The sequence below is a fragment of the Manis pentadactyla genome, chromosome 14, assembly GCF_030020395.1.
Source record: "Manis pentadactyla isolate mManPen7 chromosome 14, mManPen7.hap1, whole genome shotgun sequence".
NCBI classification, from domain to species: domain Eukaryota; kingdom Metazoa; phylum Chordata; class Mammalia; order Pholidota; family Manidae; genus Manis; species Manis pentadactyla.
The window spans coordinates 12891648-12910351 of record NC_080032.1 but is presented as its reverse complement, the minus strand read 5'-3'; the positions used below and the strand labels follow the sequence as shown (position 1 = coordinate 12910351).

Sequence of the window (18704 nt, the reverse complement as noted above, 5' to 3'; positions counted from 1 at the left end):
CTAAATGCCAGGTTGTGTGTGGATGCATCGCCTTTTTCTTTTCTCTTCATACAACAGCCATGCACTGTGCACGTGGTCCCACATCTTGCTTTATTCATTCCACATTGTGTCTTGGAGATCATTTTAAAGAACCTCAGTATTCTGTGGTGGCTGGGCTGGGAACAATGGTTGCTTCATCCTTCAGAGGAAGAGCAATCAGATGGCCTCCTGAAGTAGACAGAGCAGTGGATTTAGTATTTAAACATTTCCTTCTGCATGTGACCATTTTTTTTACCCCTTTCTTCAAATGCTCACAAAGCAAATGACTGTGGTCTGCTGTGCACACTTACATGAGCTTTCCTGAAGACCCCTAAGTGATTACTGTAGCAGCAAATGTGGAGCTCATTTCTCTTTACTTCCAGGTGCTATGCAGGTCCAGAAACAGCATCCTGAGAGAATGCTTCCTAGTGGCTGAGTTAGAGAACCGGAGAAGGCCACCAACGGTGAGCAGGAAAAATGCCCATACAAAACTGGAAAGGTGGCCAAAACCCCCCAGAGGATGGAATTATCTCCAGTTACCTACCCTTTTTAAGCCACCCTTCCCTTTCTGGGAGTATCACTCTCTAACAGGTTCTTTAAATATATACTTTCCAAGATTAGCCACGAGTGCATTCAATTGTAGACGTTCATTGAGCACCTACTGTGTGTCAGGCACTGTGCGGGGGCTCAAGGGATTTAGCAATAACAAAACAGGCAAGGTCCCTGCTCTCATGGGGTTTACAATCTAGTGGGAGAGGGTATAGGAAGATGCCATCAAATAAAGAACTTGTAATTGTGTGAGTGTCGTCCAGGAAGCTTGGTACCCAGGAAACAGGAAGGTGGTGGAGGTAATGGGCTCAGGAGCGATGCCAGCTCCTATGAGGTACTCATCACGTAATTGCAAAGTAGGAGAAGCATCCTGGACAGATATTACCAGTCTCTGCTTGACCAGACTGAGCTTGAGCTTCTCAGGACAGGACATCCAAAGCCTTCTCTTAATGGGTAAAATGGTAGCAGGTAGGACAATCTGCTCAGAGTTTGGACCTAGGACCTTCTGTCCTACCTGTATTAATTGGGAGCAGCAATGTCTCCTTAGCTCGTTTTCTTTCTGCAGGTGGGGACTCAGTTTAAAACCAGTCTGAGCAGCCTTCTGGAAATTCTCATCTCCAAGGAACCTTCGTACATTCGTTGCATCAAGCCCAATGAGAGGAAAGAACCTGGTGAGTCATGAATTGTCCTGGGCATTGAACAGGGAGGAAAACCAAGGTGGTAATGGGTTAAATCCAGAAAACCACTATGGGCTTGCTCCTTGTCCTCCGTACATGAATTTGTTTTCATTTTTAAATAATAGAAGGTAAATGAATAGGGAGGGAGCCTTCTTTTGGTGGTTCTGCGTGAGCATTCCTCAGAGCCTGGTGAATTTCAGGAGCAACACAGCTCAGCCAGACAGATTTCAGAGGTAAGGGGAAGCAATATTGCTTCTCTCTAGCCAGGGAACAATCTTTCAAAATGGTCTATGACTTGGGTATTTTCTAAGCTTGTGCCGTGGTCTATGATAGCACCACACAGTCAAAGGCTTACAGAAGCCAGGCGGGAAAAGCAAATGCGTGAAGCCGACTGTGTGTAAGGCAACAGAGAGTGATGGGGACTGTGGCAAACTGGAGAGGGCATACCCTGTCTAAAGGGACAGCTCTACTTCCTTCCAGCCAGTTGTTGCCATGTGAGACTCTAGTTCCAGAATGGCCAGATCTCATGGTTTTTCAAGAGAAACCAGAAATACATATTTTCCTGTAAAATCCCGTCATTAAGCGCGTGCGCGCACACACACACACACAATTGGGACTTAACAAGACATGTCTGTGGAGAGACCCAGCAAACAGCTTGCAACCTCTGACCCGTCTTGATTGAAACAGAGCCAGTGGGTCCTTTACTGTCACTCTCCCTTCTGTGTTTCCAAAGGCAAATTTGACGACTTCCTCATAAGGCATCAGGTCAAATACCTGGGGCTGATGGAGCACCTGCGGGTGAGACGGGCAGGCTTCGCGTACCGGCGGAAATATGAGCATTTCTTGCAAAGGTAAAGCTGTTGATCTGAAACCAGTAAAATCACACACCCACTATGTGCAAATCTCCAGATGTGATGAATAAAAGGCCACCTCCCAGGGAGCTCAGTTGGCTCTTAACTGCTGATCTGTGACACTGATGAACCCTGACATTTCAGAGAATAGGAGGCTGACTCAGTTTACCACCTTCCCTTCCCTTCACTAAGCCCCCTAACTTCCTAGAATCCAGGAAAACTCAAGGCAAGTGCATAGACAGGCCACCAGGGGGCAGACGTGGGCAGTCTGCCGCTTGGGTTTGTTCTCCGCTGGCGAAGAGCCTCCCGTGGTGTGACCCCAAGTGCTGGTTTCGGGCAGTCAGCCTGGAAGCAATCCCTTGGCCACATGGGCTGTTGAGAGAAATGACTGGAGTGATGGGAACATGGGCACCGGCGCCACACAAACGTGGGTGGGAATCTTCATTCTACCTGTTCTAGTTGCAACTATTTTGTTATGCATAAGATGGGGATTCAGTTGTCTGCTGTCAGGAAGTTCCTAGGATTTAATGATATAGCCCCACCACACCACTACTGTTGCCCAAATTGCTTGTGCACCAATATTTCATTGGCTGTGAGCTGCATGTGAGTTTGTGCTACTGAGAAAGTGAAACATTCGCACACTTTCAAGAGAAGCTAATAAAATCGTTTCTGTAGGTTAATATAGTTGAATATCAGCAATTTCATATTTCAACCTATTATTAGGCTTTCTTTGAAGTGCAGCTTTATAAAAATCATGTACGTGATCTTACATTTTTACCTGAATTCCTTGCATTGCAACTTACCTCAAGATCCTGCACTTTGAAACATCAGCACTTTCTTGCTCTTTTTTTAACCCCTAATTGAAGGATCTTGATTTTTCTCTACCAAGGTTTGTGCTTGTTTTTCTTCCATGAACCTTGTGTCCTGATCATTGAGATCTCCTTACATGCACTTATTAATAATCTCTTTCCTCACTGTTACTTTAATGATTTACATACCTGCTGCATCTGAACCTCTGATGGGTATAACCAGCATTAACCTTTTGAGTTGATACAATTTCCCCTAAACACACTTAGGGTTTTATTGACTTGTGTGGTCCTACTCTGAGAAATGACATAATTGTCTTTGGGTTTTGGAAACAGTGGAAACAGTTACAGACAGTCCCACCCTCAGTACTGCCTTTGAAGGCTCCCTAGGGGGAGCCCACGTTTGTACAGTTTAGATTGTTCACGTTGTACAAGTGAGGAGGGGAAATGACATGCCCAGCTGTGCTGTTCCAGTCCAGAGGCTTCAGCTTGATTGCTTCTAGCCTTGGTCCACAAGCACTTTCGAATTCTTATTTCATTATATTACAGATATCATGGTTATCTCTACAGTGACCACATATTAGAAGGGAATTCCATTTACTTTGTGCTGAAATCAGTTTCATAAGTCAACTTCAGGTCCCAAATTATCCTTGAAAAATCCCTCCTCACTTACCCAGCATGGTACCTTTTCTGCGCATGCTGGACCACTTGTGTTTAGCACTTGTTCATTGACAGACATTAGGGTTGTTTCCAGCTTTTGTCTGTTATGAATAATGACACTATGAACACTGGTGTATAATTTTGCATGGGCATATGTTTTCACATCTCTTACATACATACCTAGGAATGGAATTGAGTTTCTTGGGTGGTGTCTAATGATGTCATTGTTCTACAAAGCAGGCTAAAACTTCTATCTTACTGAAACTATTCCTTTTTTCTTTCTTCCCAAGTGTATATCATTGATTTTAAGAAAGTTAGAGTGATGAGTCTATTACATTATGCTGAGTGGCTGCCACGCCACAGCAGAATGAAGCTGACCTCTAGAAGGTGCTAGTGTTTAGGTCTGACATCTTTCTACCTGTGCCTCTCTTCTCCCTAGGTACAAGTCCTTGTGCCCAGACACCTGGCCGCACTGGCACGGGCCACCAGCAGAGGGTGTAGAGCGGCTGATCAAGTACATTGGGTACAAACCTAAGGAGTACAAGTTAGGGAGGTAAGTGGCTGGGAATTTGCTGTCAAAATGTTTCATGCAATGACCTGTATCCATCTAGAGCCTGGAGAATTAATTTCTTAGGAATTTATGTAGATTTACAAGCAGTTACTTCTATCCACTCAATTTAAATGCAGGTCTTTAACACAGAAAATCTCCTGTGGGTCTCCCCTACTCAATACTCCAAATTCAGAGCACCACAATACTCTGGCACCTGCTGGCTGTCCTACAATGTAACTCAATTCTGATGCTGTCTATCTGGAGGTTAATGGCGGGGTCTCATAAGACCATCCCTCCTCCCTTCAGACACCAAGTGCAAGAACGGGCTGTCACTTGTATTTCTGACTAGCTAGCTATAAATCAGAGGTTCCCGGGACCCCCTCCTTGGGTTCAATTAATTTGCTAGAGCAGTTCACAGAATTCAGGAAAACATTTTACTTGCTGGACTACCAGGTTATTACAAAAAGATATGACTTGGGAACAACCAGATGGAAGAGATGCATGGGACAAGCTATGTGGGAAGGGGCACAGAGCTGCCATACCCTCCTTTGGTGCATGCAGATCTCCAAACCACGTTCTTTTTGGGTTTTTATAGAGGCAGCTTTACATAAGCATGACTGATAAAATCATTGGCCATTGGTCATTAATTCAACCTCCAGCCCTTATGCCTTCCCAGGAAGTGGGGCTGAAAGCTCCAGCCCTCTGATCTCAAGATTGGCCCCCCTGGCAACCAGCCCCATCCTTAGTTTATTTAGGGCCTTCCAAACATCCCTTCAGTAGCATAAACTCAGGTGTGGCTCAGCTGAAAGGGGTCTGTCATGAAGTATAAAAAGCAGCCATTTCACTTTGATCACTTTGCAGCTATTTCAGGAACAAACACCAAATATTGTAGAAAAAGATGCCCCTAACCCCATAGGAAATTACAAGGGTTTTGGGAGGTGTGACACTAGAATGGGACAAACACCAAATATATATCTTAATATAAATCTCAACATTACAAACCCTCAGAGGTTAGAAGGACTCTATCACTACCTTTTGGGGGGAGATTATGTTATAAAGGAGTCCTGTGTTCTCAGCCTAATGGGGCTGGGATCAAGCTTGCAAAAGAGGGAGGAGACCAGGATGAATCCCCTAAGCTTGGGGTCCTAATCTTTTATTGTTCAAATGTAAGCAGGACCTCTCAGAGGGGATATTGGGATTTACGGGGTGTAAAGGCTCTCTAACATCCCAGAAGTGGTATTCTGGAACCCCCGAGTATTGCTACTATAGAATTGTGGTTGTCCATGAGCAGAACTTAGGTACGCATTAGAAGCCTTGAGGCAGAACTCTGTAGGGTGAGCCGGAAAGATTTTAGTCTGTTCTGTTAGTTATATTGTCAGGGTTCATTTGCTCATAAGGAACAGTGCCCAAGTATGTAGAGGGTTTACTTCCAGGCCATGAAGATTCCAGCTGCAGGGATCTCCGTCTTTGAATCTGCCCATGGGGTCTGCGTGCCAATGCCTACATCCCACTTGTACACAGCCCTCTATGGCCACCCTGACCCCTCTCCAGCTTTACGCTTCTGTTCTGGGGCCTGCTGCAAGAATCAGCTACTTTTCCAAGCCAGCTCCTGAAGGGACTTGGGCTTAGCATATCCTGAGGGAGGCAGGCCCTGGAGGTCAGAGGTGGTTATCTGTCCCCATTCCTTAAGCTCAAATGGGGAAGCGGGACCACTTGGTGTGGTGCACGCTGCCTCCCAGTGGCTGCCCTGGGAAGTTCCCCTCAGAGCGTGGGGTATAGAACATGAGATCAGTATTTACAATTTATCTTTGCTGGTTAATGGGATCTTCTTCTTTGCTTAGATCCGTATTGTTTGTCTTTTTTTTTTCTTTGTCATTACTTTTTAAAGCCCAGGGAGGTAACTCTGGGTTAGGATGTGTATTAGTTTCCTAGGGCTGCTTGACAAAGTACCCCAGACTGGCTGGTTGAAAACAACAGAAATTGACCCTCTCACAAGTTCTGGGGCTAGAAGTTCAAAATCAAGGTGTTTTCAGGGTCACACTCCCTCTGAAGCCTCTATGGAAGGATCCTTCCTTGCCCAGTCTGGCCTCCAGCAGCTCCTGGCTTATGGCCGCATCACTCCAGTCTCTGCCTCTGTCTTCACAGGGCCTGTTGCCTGGACCTCCCTGCCTCCTTTCCCGTCATGTATAAGGACACTCTCATCGGATTTAGGGTCCAATTCAGTATGACCTCACCTCAATCCTTACATTGAGTACATCTGCAGAAACTCTGTTTCTAAATAAGTAGACGTGAAGCTGGAGGGGGGACAACACTTTTCAATCCAATACGGATGGCAATTAACCAAGGGATCACTAAAACTTTTTCTTTTTTACTTCTAGAACCAAAATATTCATTCGTTTCCCCAGAACTCTGTTTGCTACTGAAGATGCCTTTGAATTTAGTAAACATCAACTAGGTATGATTTTTCTGCCTTGATTTCAATAGAAAGTGCAATGCATATGCTTAGCTTGGAATACATCTTAAACACAGGTGTTTGATGTACTATTAGAAACATTCACTTGGGAACCCAGAACAAGATATGTGATTATGATAAGATGCATAAGAATTTATGCCTTCATGAGTGTTTGGAGGAAACTTGGAACCTGGACTGCTGCCCCTTTTCTAGCTTAGATCCAACTCCGTTGTGCCACACTAGACCTTAAATGAAGGTTGTGAAACCTCATTTGTGTAAGTATCTGATACTGGAAGGTGTTCTTTGAAGCCTACAGCTAGGATGTGCGGTTGTGAATGGTAAATGAGAAAATTGGATGGAGGTGGGGGAATGCAGAAAAAAAATCACAACTACTAGGGGAATAAGGGCTTCTCCCTTGGAATCTAAACTGTTGCGAACAGCTCTGCTGGAGCAATCTGAGTGCTCACTGTGTGCCAGGCGCCCACAAAGCCCTGTACACGCACCGTCTCATGGTATTCTCAGAGCACACCAAGGGAGTGATGTGGTCTCCACCTAACATTCAGGAAACCTGAGGCCGCGAGATGTTGGTAACTTGCTGAAGGCCACACAGCTACGAAGCTGCAGAGCTGGGGTTTGAACACAGGTCTGGCTGGCTTCCAGGCTTGGGCTTGTAAGCACTGGGCTTGGTGGTCTCATGTTTGGACCCTGACAGCAGTGGGCACAGATCACCGGGACCCGGTTAATGGGCAGGTGGTGGCTGCCAGCTCCCAGGGAATGGACGCTGCTGGGCAGCAGGGCCCTGGGTGAGTTTGGCCTGTGGGGAGCCCGGGGGCACTGTGTGGAGCCTGCGGGCAGAGAATGGAGAAGCCAAGGGCCAGTGAGTGTGGTCCCGCAGCCCTGCGCCCACATGCCTGAGGAGCTGCGTTGCCTCGCACCCCACGTGGTCTTCACCCCGAGTCTGCACTCGAGTGTGTAACATGCGCTGAGGCCCGCCTGGCGGGGTGGGGTGTAAGGATGGAATCTAATGCTAGCACCGAACCAGAGACCAGCAGCCCTCAGGACCCGGGACTCTTGCCGGTGGGTCTGATCCTTACCCTGGCGGGGAGGAAAGCGGAAGCGCGAGTCACTGGAGTGCCGACAGCCAGGCCCAGTGTGAGCAGCCGCTCTCATCTCCGCCCTGCCGCGTCGGCCTCCTGTCAGCTCCACACTGCGCACCCTGAGGACCCCTGCCAGTGTCCCTTGTGAAGGTCACAGCTACAAAGGTGCCCAAGAAAGCCCTTTCACCAAAACTTCTGTTTTATTTTAAGTTGCAAGAATTCAAGCCACATACAAAGGCTGCCTGGAAAGGAGAGCATACGTGAGAAAAAGACAAGCGGGTAAGGATTAAACAGAAACTTGCCGGTCTGGGTTGGGCCAGAGCCCCGAGGCTTCATTCTCGTCCACGTGGCCCTGGAGGCCCAGGCTCCTTCGTGCCTTCCCTCCCGCTGCCCAACCTTGAGACCTTGGCATGGGGCAGCCTTGGGGTCTAGTACTTCATCTTTACTCCAGTGACGAGGATATAACATTGGGTCCTGTTTGTTCCACGGACGTGTTTCATGTGATCCCTAACAAGTGCATATTTAAAGAATCTTTATAAAAGCATTACTAACACCATGAGTGCCCTTCCCTCTGTTCCCATCACTTCTCAGTCCCCTCTACCCTGACAACACTCTTCTGAATTTTGCATTTATCATTCCCTTGTGGGTTTTTTTTTTTATAGTTTTACCATCTATGACTGCATCATTGAACAATATATTTATAGGCTGGCATGTTTTGAACTTTATGAAATTATACTGTTTGTATGTTTTTTGCAACATTTTTGTTTCTGAATTTGACCACTAGATATGTATAGATTCATTTTCATAGCTGCATAGTATTCTACTATAGCAAAAGTTGGCAAATTATTGTTTTTTTTATTGAGGTATCATTGATATACACTCTTATGAAAGTTTCACATGAAAAACAATGTGGTTACTACATTCACCCATATTATCGAGTCCCCCCCATTTGCAGTCACTGTCCATCAGTGTAGTATGATCCCAGAGTCACTACCTATCTTCTCTGTGCTACACTGTCTTCCCCATAATTCTCCCCACACCAAGTCATAATACCCCTCCATCCCCTTCTCCCTCCCTCCGCATCCACCCCCTCACCCCTCCTCTTTGGTAACCGCTAGTCCCTTCTTGGAGTCTGTGAGTCTGCTGCTGTTTTGTTCCTTCAGTTTTGCTTCATTGTTATACTCCACAAATGAGGGAAATCATTTGATACTTGTCTTTCTCTGCCTGACTTATTTCACTGAGCATAATACTCTCTAGCTCCACCCATGTTGTTGCAAATGGTAGGATTTGTTTCTTTCTTATGGCTGAATAGTATTCCATTGTGTATATGTACCACCTCTTCTTTATCCATTCATCTACTGATGGACACTTAGGTTGCTTCCATATCTTCACTATTGTAAATAGTGCTACAGTAAACATAAGCGTGCATACGTCTTTGTAAATCTGAGAATTTGTTTTCTTTGGGTAAATTCCTAGGAGTGGAATTCCCAGGTCAAATTGTATTTCTATTTTTAGTTTTTTGAGGAACCTCCATACTGCTTTCCACAATGGTTGAACTAGTTTACATTCCCACCAGCAGTGTAGGAGGGTTCCCCTTTCTCCACAACCTCGCCAATATTTGTTGTTGTTTGTCTTTTGGATGGAGGCCATCCTTACTGGTGTGAGGTGATATCTCATTGTGGTTTTAATTTGCATTTCTCTGATGATTAGTGATGTGGAGCATCTTTTCATGTGCCTCTTGGCATTCTGAATTTCTTTGGAGAATTGTCTGTTCATATCCCCCACCCATTTTTAAATTGGATTATTTGCCTTTTGGGTGTTGAGGCATTTGAGTTCTTTATATATTTTGGATGTTAACCCCTTGTTGGATATGTTGTTTAGAAAGATATTCTCCCATACCGTAGGATGCCTTTTTGTTCTGCTGATGGTGTACTTTTTAGCTTGATGTAGTCCGTTTGTTCATTTTTGGCAAATTATTTCTTAAAGGGCCAGATGGTAAATATTTTAGACTTGTGGGTCATATGGTCTCTGTCACAACTACTCAGCTCTGCCATTGTAGCATGAAGGTAGCTTTAGGGGCAATATATAAATGAATGGGCACAGCCGTGTTGTAATAAAAATTTATTTATAAAAGCAGGCGGCTGGCCCCAGGGCTGTAGTTTGCTGACCCCTGTGCTGTACACTACGATTTAGCCATTCTGTTGATGGACATTTGGGCTGTTTCCAGTTGTTTGCTTTGGTAACAGAAACAATGCTGCTCTGAGGAATAAAAAGTATTTAGAAAAATCTGAATAAGTGTAAAAATCTGAAGAGCATTTAAAAATTGGGAAATAAGCCAGAAATCTGTGTGTGTCTTGATTTGTGTATCCCAACTTTTAAATATAGACAACTTAATCAAACAAGCACTGGGTGAAACAAAACAAATGTAGTCCAAGACTAATCTGCCATCACAAATACCTTCTTGCCCTCAAAGACCTTAGGAAACTGGCTCCCTTGCATAAAAAGGGGGGCTTCCCTTTGGACCTTGTGTTCCTTTGTCCATCTGAGCATCCCTGGGGAAATGCTGATGACACACACCTGACCTTCCATCCCTGGAGTGCTCTGGGTGGGCACCCAAATGTTTGCGGAGTGGATGAATAATTCTGAAAAAGCCTTTGGTATTTAAATGTGACTGTGCTGACCTTCTAATGCCAGCAGTGAACTCTTTCAGCCATCAAACTTGAAGCTTACTGGCATGGAGCCCTGGCTCGCATGGAGGCCAAAAGGAGAAAGTGGGCCGTGCAGATTATAAGGAGGTAAGTTCTAGGGTACAGTAAGGAGGAGAAGTCCCAAAATGCTGGTGGGCTGCAGAGCATGGTCACGGACTTCATGCAGAGCATTGGTTGAGGTTTTTGGCTTTGTTCAGAAAGGTAATCTTCCTTTCAGGATATCAGCTCAGGAATTCAGCCCCATTTCTTTTCTCTGAGCTGCCTAGTTTGATGGTGATCACAACTCAGTATGTTTTATAGTTTCTCTTAGCCTAGTTCAAAAGTCACAAAGTCAGAAGCCTTCTGATGCCAGCCATGTCTTGCGCCATGAGCTGGGATAAGACAGTAAGGTATGGTGGGGACTGTGGCGAACCAGAAAGCTCAGTGCACCTGAGGGGCAGTCACTGCTTCCTTTTAGCTGACCGCTGCCATGGACAAATGCCAGGCTAGTGTTGCTGCATCTTTTGATTTTTTTTTTTCCTCCCAAAGACAGCTGGAAAGGAAGACTTTCATGTAATTTCTCTCCATTTGTTCTTGTGGGCAACTAAACAAAGCAAAACCAAAAATAGTGTGGGTGAAGTAGAACCTATCTTTGGGGGCAGATCTGGCCTGTGGGCTACATTTAATATATAGCCCTACATGGAGATCAAGGTAATTTCTACTATTTTGGCCTCCTCTGAATCCAGCAAATGGGGAGGAAACGCAAGTTGCAGTGAAGAAATGGGCCAGAAAACTAACAAAACACTTTCCTGTTCAGGTTCATTAAGGGATTCATCAATCGCAACAAGCCCCTTTGTCCTGACAATGAGGAGTTTATCATGTTGGTGCGCAGGAATTATATCTTGAACCTTCGGTATCATGTCCCAAAGAATGTCTTGGACAAGAGCTGGCTGAGGCCTCCTGGCTTGTTGGAAAATGTAAGGACTGAACTGTTGCAAGTGGCTCAGGCCCTGATGGAGCTTAACTTCTGTATTCCTTTGTTCTGCCTCCCTTGGCGTGAAAGGGCTGCCTTAGCGAAGCATTTCCTTGTAAGCATGCTGCACAGGAAATCTCATGCCTCTGAATTTTAATATCCTCACTAGAATTATAAAGCCAACAGAGGTCTTTTACACAGAGCACTTCTGAATGGTTTCTATCCTTGATGGAGCCTTCCAGATGGGTTTAGCGACTGCCACCTAGAACAGTGTTTCTCAAAAAATGTTCTGAGGACATCCCTGAGTCTGGAGCACAAACTGGGGCAAGTGTAAGATTCCTGGGCCCCAGTATGGATCCACTGAGGCAGCACCTCTAGGAGTCTTATTTTAGCCAGGTCCTTAGGTTGCTCAGAACACATTCAGGTTTAAGAACCACTATTTAGCAATAGTGATGTTAGTGCAAGATTTTCTGTTTTCTTTGATTATTGAATATTAACACCGTACTTTAAACCAAACTGAATTCAACTGAGCTCTCTAAGCTTCTGTTTTGGTAGCCAGAGGCCAAGGTGGTGGGGGGGAATGAGTAAGGCAAGTGGAAAAGAAGTCTGTTCTCCATGCAGGCATCGGATCTGCTCAGGAAAATGTGCACAAGGAACCTGGTGCAGAACTACTGCCATGGGATCACAGCCGAGAGGAAAGTGCTGGTAGGGACGTGGTGGGCAGGTGGGTGGCAGAATAGTGAAGGGTGGGTGCTGGCCAGAGAAACTACTAGTCAGCAGTCCTTAGCATTTCACCTGTAAGCCAAGGGTCACACCAGGCCCATGCCTTGTACATGTGTTGAGGATTAAACCCATGTAGCCAGTAGCACAGAGCCCTTGTTAAATGGCATCTGTTTTAAGTAGCATCGCTCACATTGTCACCTCTGGTATGGGATCCACATGGCCCCCTCATTACAGAGAATGCCTGACCCCTTCTCTGCTGGAAGTCTGGGTTATGCTTTTCTGCAGGGCAGCTTTTTCTGGAAAGGGCCAGAGAATAGTATTTGAGGCTTTGTGGGCCACAGGATCTCTGTTACAATTATTCAGCTCTGCTGATGTAGCCCCAAAGCTGCCAGAGACAATGTAAATGAATGGCATTCATTTCCATGAATGGTAAAAACTTTACTAACAAAACCAGGTGGCGGACTGGATTTGGCCCGCAGGCTGTAGTTTGCCAGTCTCTGACCTAAAGGAAAGAAACCGCTCTCTGAAACTCTGAGAATTCCACTTCAAGGAAGCCAGTGCAAGAGACAAGCCAGTGGAGTCTCTACTGGTATGTTTTAGGGAACTTTGGCCAAAGCCAGGAATGTGTTCCGACTTCTGTACGGCAGTGTGACGAGGCTCCCCCAGCTTCTCCAGGAAAGCAAGCACCGCCATGGACCTAAAGGTCCTCTGTCCCAAGGAGCCTCGTGGCTACCATTTCTGTATTTTCGATTATCTGTTACCAGATGCAGCAAAAGATGGTTACAAGTGAAATATTCAGGGGGAAGAAGGAAGGCTATGCAGAAAGTTTAAGTCAACCCTTTGCCAACACTCGGATAGGTAAGTACACTTTTTCATCTGTGTTCTCATTTTTCCTATTTTAAGACAAGTCAAAAGCTGGACTTCGTAGCATTTCCTGACTGCCCTTTCCCCAGTTGCGCCCTTGGTCGCAGACGGCCGTGATATCATGGGCTCTCTCGCACACAGGAGTAGTGTTTAGTGATGGTCTGCTGTGTTCTGGTTCCCTCCCTAGATGAAGCAGACATTCACCCCAAAGTGTTTCAAATCCTCAGCAAAGAGAACATCCAGGTAAGAAGACGAGTGTCCTCACCTCAAATGGGATTCCCTTACGGAGTCTGCAAACAGGGTCTGTTTTCCACGGGAAGAGTGTCTGGAAGCCGTTTCAGTGCTGAGGTGCCTGTGGGTGGGCTGGGCTCTCAACTGCCACGTTCTGCGTATCACTGAGGCTGCAGGGGCTGCGTGAGTACTAGATGCCTGTCGTCGTTTCGGTCCTCATCTGTCACTCTGGAACCGTGTTTGGCTTTCTATGAAACTGAGTGGATTTCAGCTGTGAACTTAGTCATGAAACATGCCCTATGAGAAGGTGGCAGGGTGCCAATGTAGGCCTTGTAACTTAGCAGCTGCACGATCCTGGGCAGGTTCCTTAAGCTCTCTCGGCCTCTGTCCTTCTGTGAATAGGGATGACAGGGTGCCTGAGGGGCTGACGGGGTTGATGGGTGAGTGCACAGGATGCCACCTGGCATGAAGTGGCTGGTGAGTGTGGCTCCAGGGGCTGCTGCCACTTTTGGTTCCCAGAACAAACCTGTGCTGGACTGGACTGCCTTCTGGCTGTGAGGGCTTCGGTGCCTGCAGAGCGTTTTCATCTCTGTTGACCTCTCAAAGCAGCCCTGTGAGGCAGGTGGCCATGGCCTTGAATTCTGTGGAAGAGCAATGCCATGGGCAGAGCTGGGACTCAAAATCTACCCTGCAGAGAGTTAGGGTGCAGGAAAAAAGCCTATGTAAAATTTGTTCGTCCCTGTCTGAGTGTTTTAAGCAACTTTACCAGAGTCTGAGTGACAAGGAACTTGGCCATGTGCTCCCGTCCCCCCATGAAGTAACCTCCCTGAGTAGTGATGGTGACCTCCTTGCAGTATGGCATCCCGGTCATTAAATACGACAGGAAAGGCTTCAAGGTGCGACAGCGGCAGCTCATTCTGACTCAGAGAGCAGCTTATGTGGTGGAACTTGCCAAAATCAAACAGAAAATAGAGTATTTCACACTCAAAGGTAAGAAGCAGGCCATCACTGGGTCTTCGATTCACTGGGTGGTCTTAGCTTCTGGGCACACCAGTAATGAAGGGGCCCTCAGCTGGAAGACCTAAGTGCCAGTGCCCATAAAGCCTGGGGCTGCCTGGGCCCAGCCTGGGCTTCTTGGTCTGGCATCAATATGCATGGTGCCTCCTTCACTCAGCCACCCAGGTTGGACAGTAGTCATCTTCCGTGACCTGTTTTTTATTCGGAGCCCAGACCTTTACAGCCCCGTAGCAGGCAGCATGCGGACTGCTGGACTCCCTTTGTCCTGCTGGGCCCAGCTGGGAGGGAAAATGCATGGGGTCAGGGAGCCCATAGGAGTGCTTCTTTTTCCTGTATTAATGTCAAGCTGTTCAATTCCTGGGCCCTAACTTTGGATCTGTCTTAAGGTGTCTCTACGAGCAACCTTAGTGACGGAATCTTCGTCATTCATGTCTCGCCAGAGGGCAACAAGCAAAAGGTAAGGGAAGGTCACCAGGCCCACAGAAACACTGCCACGTCACTTCACTGCCCACCGTGAAACCTCGGTGCTGGAGAGCATTTTTCCTTTAACCTGCCACTACTGACCCCAGTGTGTCCTCTCTCCACCTCAGGGGGACGCTGTCTTACAGTGTGAGCACCTATTTGAAGCGGTTACTAAACTAGTCATGCTGGCTAATAAGGAGAACGTTGTAAATGTTGTTCAGGGAAGGTAGGTGGTTTCAGCTTTAGCTCAGGAAGTCATTCAAGTTAATATGTTAAGTCAAACAAGTAAATATGTTTATTAATGGATCGGGGAAGGAGCAAATGTTGACAGTTTCCCCTCTGCCTGCCAGTAAGGGCTGGGGAAGGGAAGTTGCCAGTGGCAAGTCAGTGATCCCTCCCTTGCCTAGGGAAACAGGGGTCTTACCATCCAGTTTTCAAAGGTGGTGCTTTTGTCCCAGAGGGAAGCTGTCACCAAGTGAAAGAGAGACCTCTGGGCCAGAGCAGATGACACACTTTGCTGTCGATGCCTGTTTTTGGGGACAGGTGGTTGAGCACAGTGGGCCTCAGCTTTGCAGGCTGCTTACAGACTGATTCAGGAAAAGGGCAATAATTTCTTTTAGACGTAAATGAAAAATACCCAGTACTTAAGTATTCTTACTCAATTCTCTCAACAACTCAACAGGTGCCACCTTTCCCATTTCCTGGGCACCAGGTGGTTCAGCAACCTGCCCAATGTCACACAGCCAGTCAGGGACAGTGAATGGATCCTAAGGCCATGCTTGGTTCTCATTCTCAGACTGAAGCAGGCACAGAGCCCCTGTGAAAGCAGGCTACTTCTATTCAGTCTCCAGTCTTTATAATCCGATGAGGAAATTCCCCTGTGGACAGGGAGAGTGAGGGGGTGCTTTGGAGAGTGGTGTTTCTGTTGGGCTGTACGTCTGAGGGAAGACCCAGCCCACTGTGAGTTCCAGCCTGAAGAGGTAGAGGTGGTTCTGCAGACATCACATTGGCCCCTTATGGGATTCAATGTGTCACTTCCTGGTTGTGGACATGACTGTCCTTTCGTTACTTAGATATGCAATAAAACTGCAATAAACAGGAATTCAATCTTGAAACTAGTAAAGCTTCATAAGTGAATTTCTTTTGCAGACCAAAGGCTGAAGGAGAAAAACAAAGTGATTCATCATTTTGTGCATTTTAAGTTTACAGTTTTATATTAGTCCTGGAAAAGAAGGCACAATCGTTTTCGACACCGGGCCAGAAGAACAAATCTATAAAGATAAAAATGGACAGCTAACAGTGGTGAGTGGCTGCGTTGGGGAGGGAGGTAACCAATTTTAAATGAGAAACTAGATGAAAATTCTACCACTTTGTCACTCCTTATATACTGACTAGAATCACAATATAGTTCATGTCTTCCTCTATTCCTTACTCAACATCTGAAAAACAAAAATAGATTGATACTAGAGAGATTCAAACCCTGGAAGAAAAGGGAGAGAAGAGGTTTACCATATTTAGTTGTCCAAGAACTGGAAGTTGACACTAATTCCTTCTCAGTTTTAAATGTCAAAACCCACATTTTCACTAGATGGTGAAACTTACGCCGCCTCATCACTGTGGTTCTCTAGGTCTCCACACTGGGATCTCCTGGCGAGCTTCAAAACCTATCAGGGCTCGAGTCTCACCCCCAGACGCTGATGTAACAGGCTGGGGTGTGTGCGGCCTGGTGTTTGGAAGGGAGGCCTGGTGTTTGGAAGGGAAGCGATCCCAGGTCTAAGGAGCAGAGGCCTGGGAGCCACTGTCTTAGGAAGTCAAGGCGGGGGGCTTGGTGCTCTGCCCTCCCTGGCAGTCCTCATAGGCAAGTAGTTCACAGAACTTATTTTGATCCAGTTTTGCTGGAAACTGACACAGTAAAAGCTGAACAGGTTGAGTCTTCAAGATGTAGTTTGTACGTGTACACACACACACACACACCACCCCCGAGTATTGTCATGCACACATTTAAATTTATATACATTTAACTATAAAATTGTTTCATGGGTGTTAACTGTATACAAGTCTTTTAAAACAGAACTTCCCCTAAGCACAATGCAAGGTGATTTTTCTGTTTACCTGCTGTCTTAAACCTTGCGCCCTGAGGATCAGGTCTGTCTTCAGAAGTCACACTGTCTGGTCAGCTCAGCCGAAGGTGCTAACAGGCCTCATGGGCCCATTTCTAAGTGTGGCTTGCCTCATGGGGGGTGCTGGGGAGTGGCAAGGGGGGTGTGGGTGGTGGCAGGGCTGGCTTCTCGTTGATGATGCTGACGGTTGGGTAATACTGCTTTCTTCCACAAGGCAAACGCCAAGGGTCTCTAAACCTCAACGTGGCCTCTCTCCCAAGGTGTCCATCCGCATGAAGTCCTCTGACCTCTCTCATCACCATTTTGGCTCCAACTGAGGAAAGTACCCAGGAGGTGGGAATTTGATCCAGTTAAGCTCTGCATCCAAGGGAAGATCACAGCAGCTCGGAAAGCATCACATCTAAGAAAAGTGAGTGGCCATCTTATACCAAAGCCCAGCTCCAGCTTCTCAGCTGCCCTGTGGCACCAAATTAAAATGTCCTCTTCAGAGAGCCAACCTCAAGTCACCCAAAGGCGTGTGGTTTAAAGAGTCCCAAATAGGACCTACACTTAGCAGGTATTTGAACGTGTCATTATAGGGTGGGAAACAGATTCTGGGCTTTTATCAAGCTGTCCCTGAGGCATGTTTATGTATTTATATATGGTCTGAGAGTAAGTGAATTTCATAAAGCTGTAAAATTTGAACTTAGGTTTCAAGTTCCATTCATTTAAAGCAATCTGATAGACTCTTTAGATTCCAGATGGTAAGCCTGGAACCTACCTCTTCCCACCCGACCTCCCCAGTATTAAGGTAGTGACAACACCAGCTGATTCATTCTGCTTTTCCACAAGCCCGGCAGCGCTTCTACCCAAGACTTCCTTTCAGGGTTTAAATTCAAACACTACAGAAAAATGACTCATTTTTTCCACCCTCGGTACCTTTAAGGAGATAAAGTAGAATGTAGGACCTCTGCCTTACTCCCTCTGCTATAAATTACACTTCTGTTCAATGCCTTGATTGTGCTGGGTGTTTCTGAAAAGACCCAGAAAACAGATTTGAATGAAGCATTATGATTTTTATTTTACATATGTCCACCGATGCTTGTACAACATACAGTGGCTACTTCTAAAGCATACAGCATTTTTTTCATAGCATATAGAGACAGAAAGGTTAGTGACACACAGATGTGCCCCAGGACGCTGGGTGGAGCCCTAAAGAGCACACATTTGGGTCCTGAATGGCTGCTCTGAGGGACAGGTGGCGTCCCTGCACTGTGACCAATGTGCTCAGCCACCGCAGGGGGCGATGGAAGAGGCGCCTGGGGCTGTCTCGGGCACAGGTCCCCAGTCACCACAAACAAACAGGAACTTCTTTGGAAAAAAAAGAAACAAAACAAAACTTGATTACAAAAGACCAAAGGCTGGTCTATTTTTTTAATTGTAAACTATTACAATGCAATGAAATGTTAGTCTTCACCAAATCTCAGGCCAGTGTTTTACTTGGATGGTTAAATGTAAAACCTTTGTTTGCCTTTAGTGCTAGCGTAAGAAAATCAGCTCCTTGTAGGTATTTGCTAACAGAGCTTGGACCGGCCAACAGTTTGTCAGCTCATGGCTGTGCAGCTAACAGTATCATTCACCAGGGACTGTTTTATGAACCTGTTCCTATCCCAGGGAAGCAAAGACTCAAAACTACAAGTGCAAAGTTGGAGGAAAAATGAAAGCAGACTGCCAGAAACATTAGGTCATAAGGTGGAGAAGTCCAAACAAAACAGACCATTCCATAAACTTTTCATATAAACATTTAAAAAAATTTATATGATGGCTTTTCCATTCCAACAGAAAACATCAGAACTGACATTCACTTAACCTTCTAAAAAAGTTCAACCCAAATGGCAGGGTTGGGGTCTCAAACTTAAATAGTATAAAATATTTTTTACAAAAAGTTTTTTTAGCCCCCCTATCCTTAGCAACAAAATCTGAATGGC

General features: G+C 46.0%; 1 protein-coding gene across 1 annotated transcript in view; it reads left to right on the top strand.

The window, feature by feature from the left end:
- Positions 1–17645, top strand: part of MYO1H (myosin IH) — a 127969-nt gene extending 110324 nt beyond the window's left edge. The window contains exons 17-32 of the mRNA XM_036904014.2: positions 402–482; positions 1133–1238; positions 1978–2095; positions 4001–4114; positions 6490–6566; positions 7871–7939; positions 10371–10455; positions 11165–11324; positions 11942–12025; positions 12808–12901; positions 13095–13150; positions 13993–14128; positions 14542–14612; positions 14746–14843; positions 15820–15919; positions 16998–17645. Coding sequence (XP_036759909.2) covers positions 402–482; positions 1133–1238; positions 1978–2095; positions 4001–4114; positions 6490–6566; positions 7871–7939; positions 10371–10455; positions 11165–11324; positions 11942–12025; positions 12808–12901; positions 13095–13150; positions 13993–14128; positions 14542–14612; positions 14746–14843; positions 15820–15919; positions 16998–17054 — 1506 coding nt within the window. The 3' untranslated portion in view covers positions 17055–17645. The remainder of the gene's footprint in view (positions 1–401; positions 483–1132; positions 1239–1977; positions 2096–4000; positions 4115–6489; positions 6567–7870; positions 7940–10370; positions 10456–11164; positions 11325–11941; positions 12026–12807; positions 12902–13094; positions 13151–13992; positions 14129–14541; positions 14613–14745; positions 14844–15819; positions 15920–16997) is intronic.
- The last annotated feature ends 1059 nt before the right edge of the window (positions 17646–18704 follow it).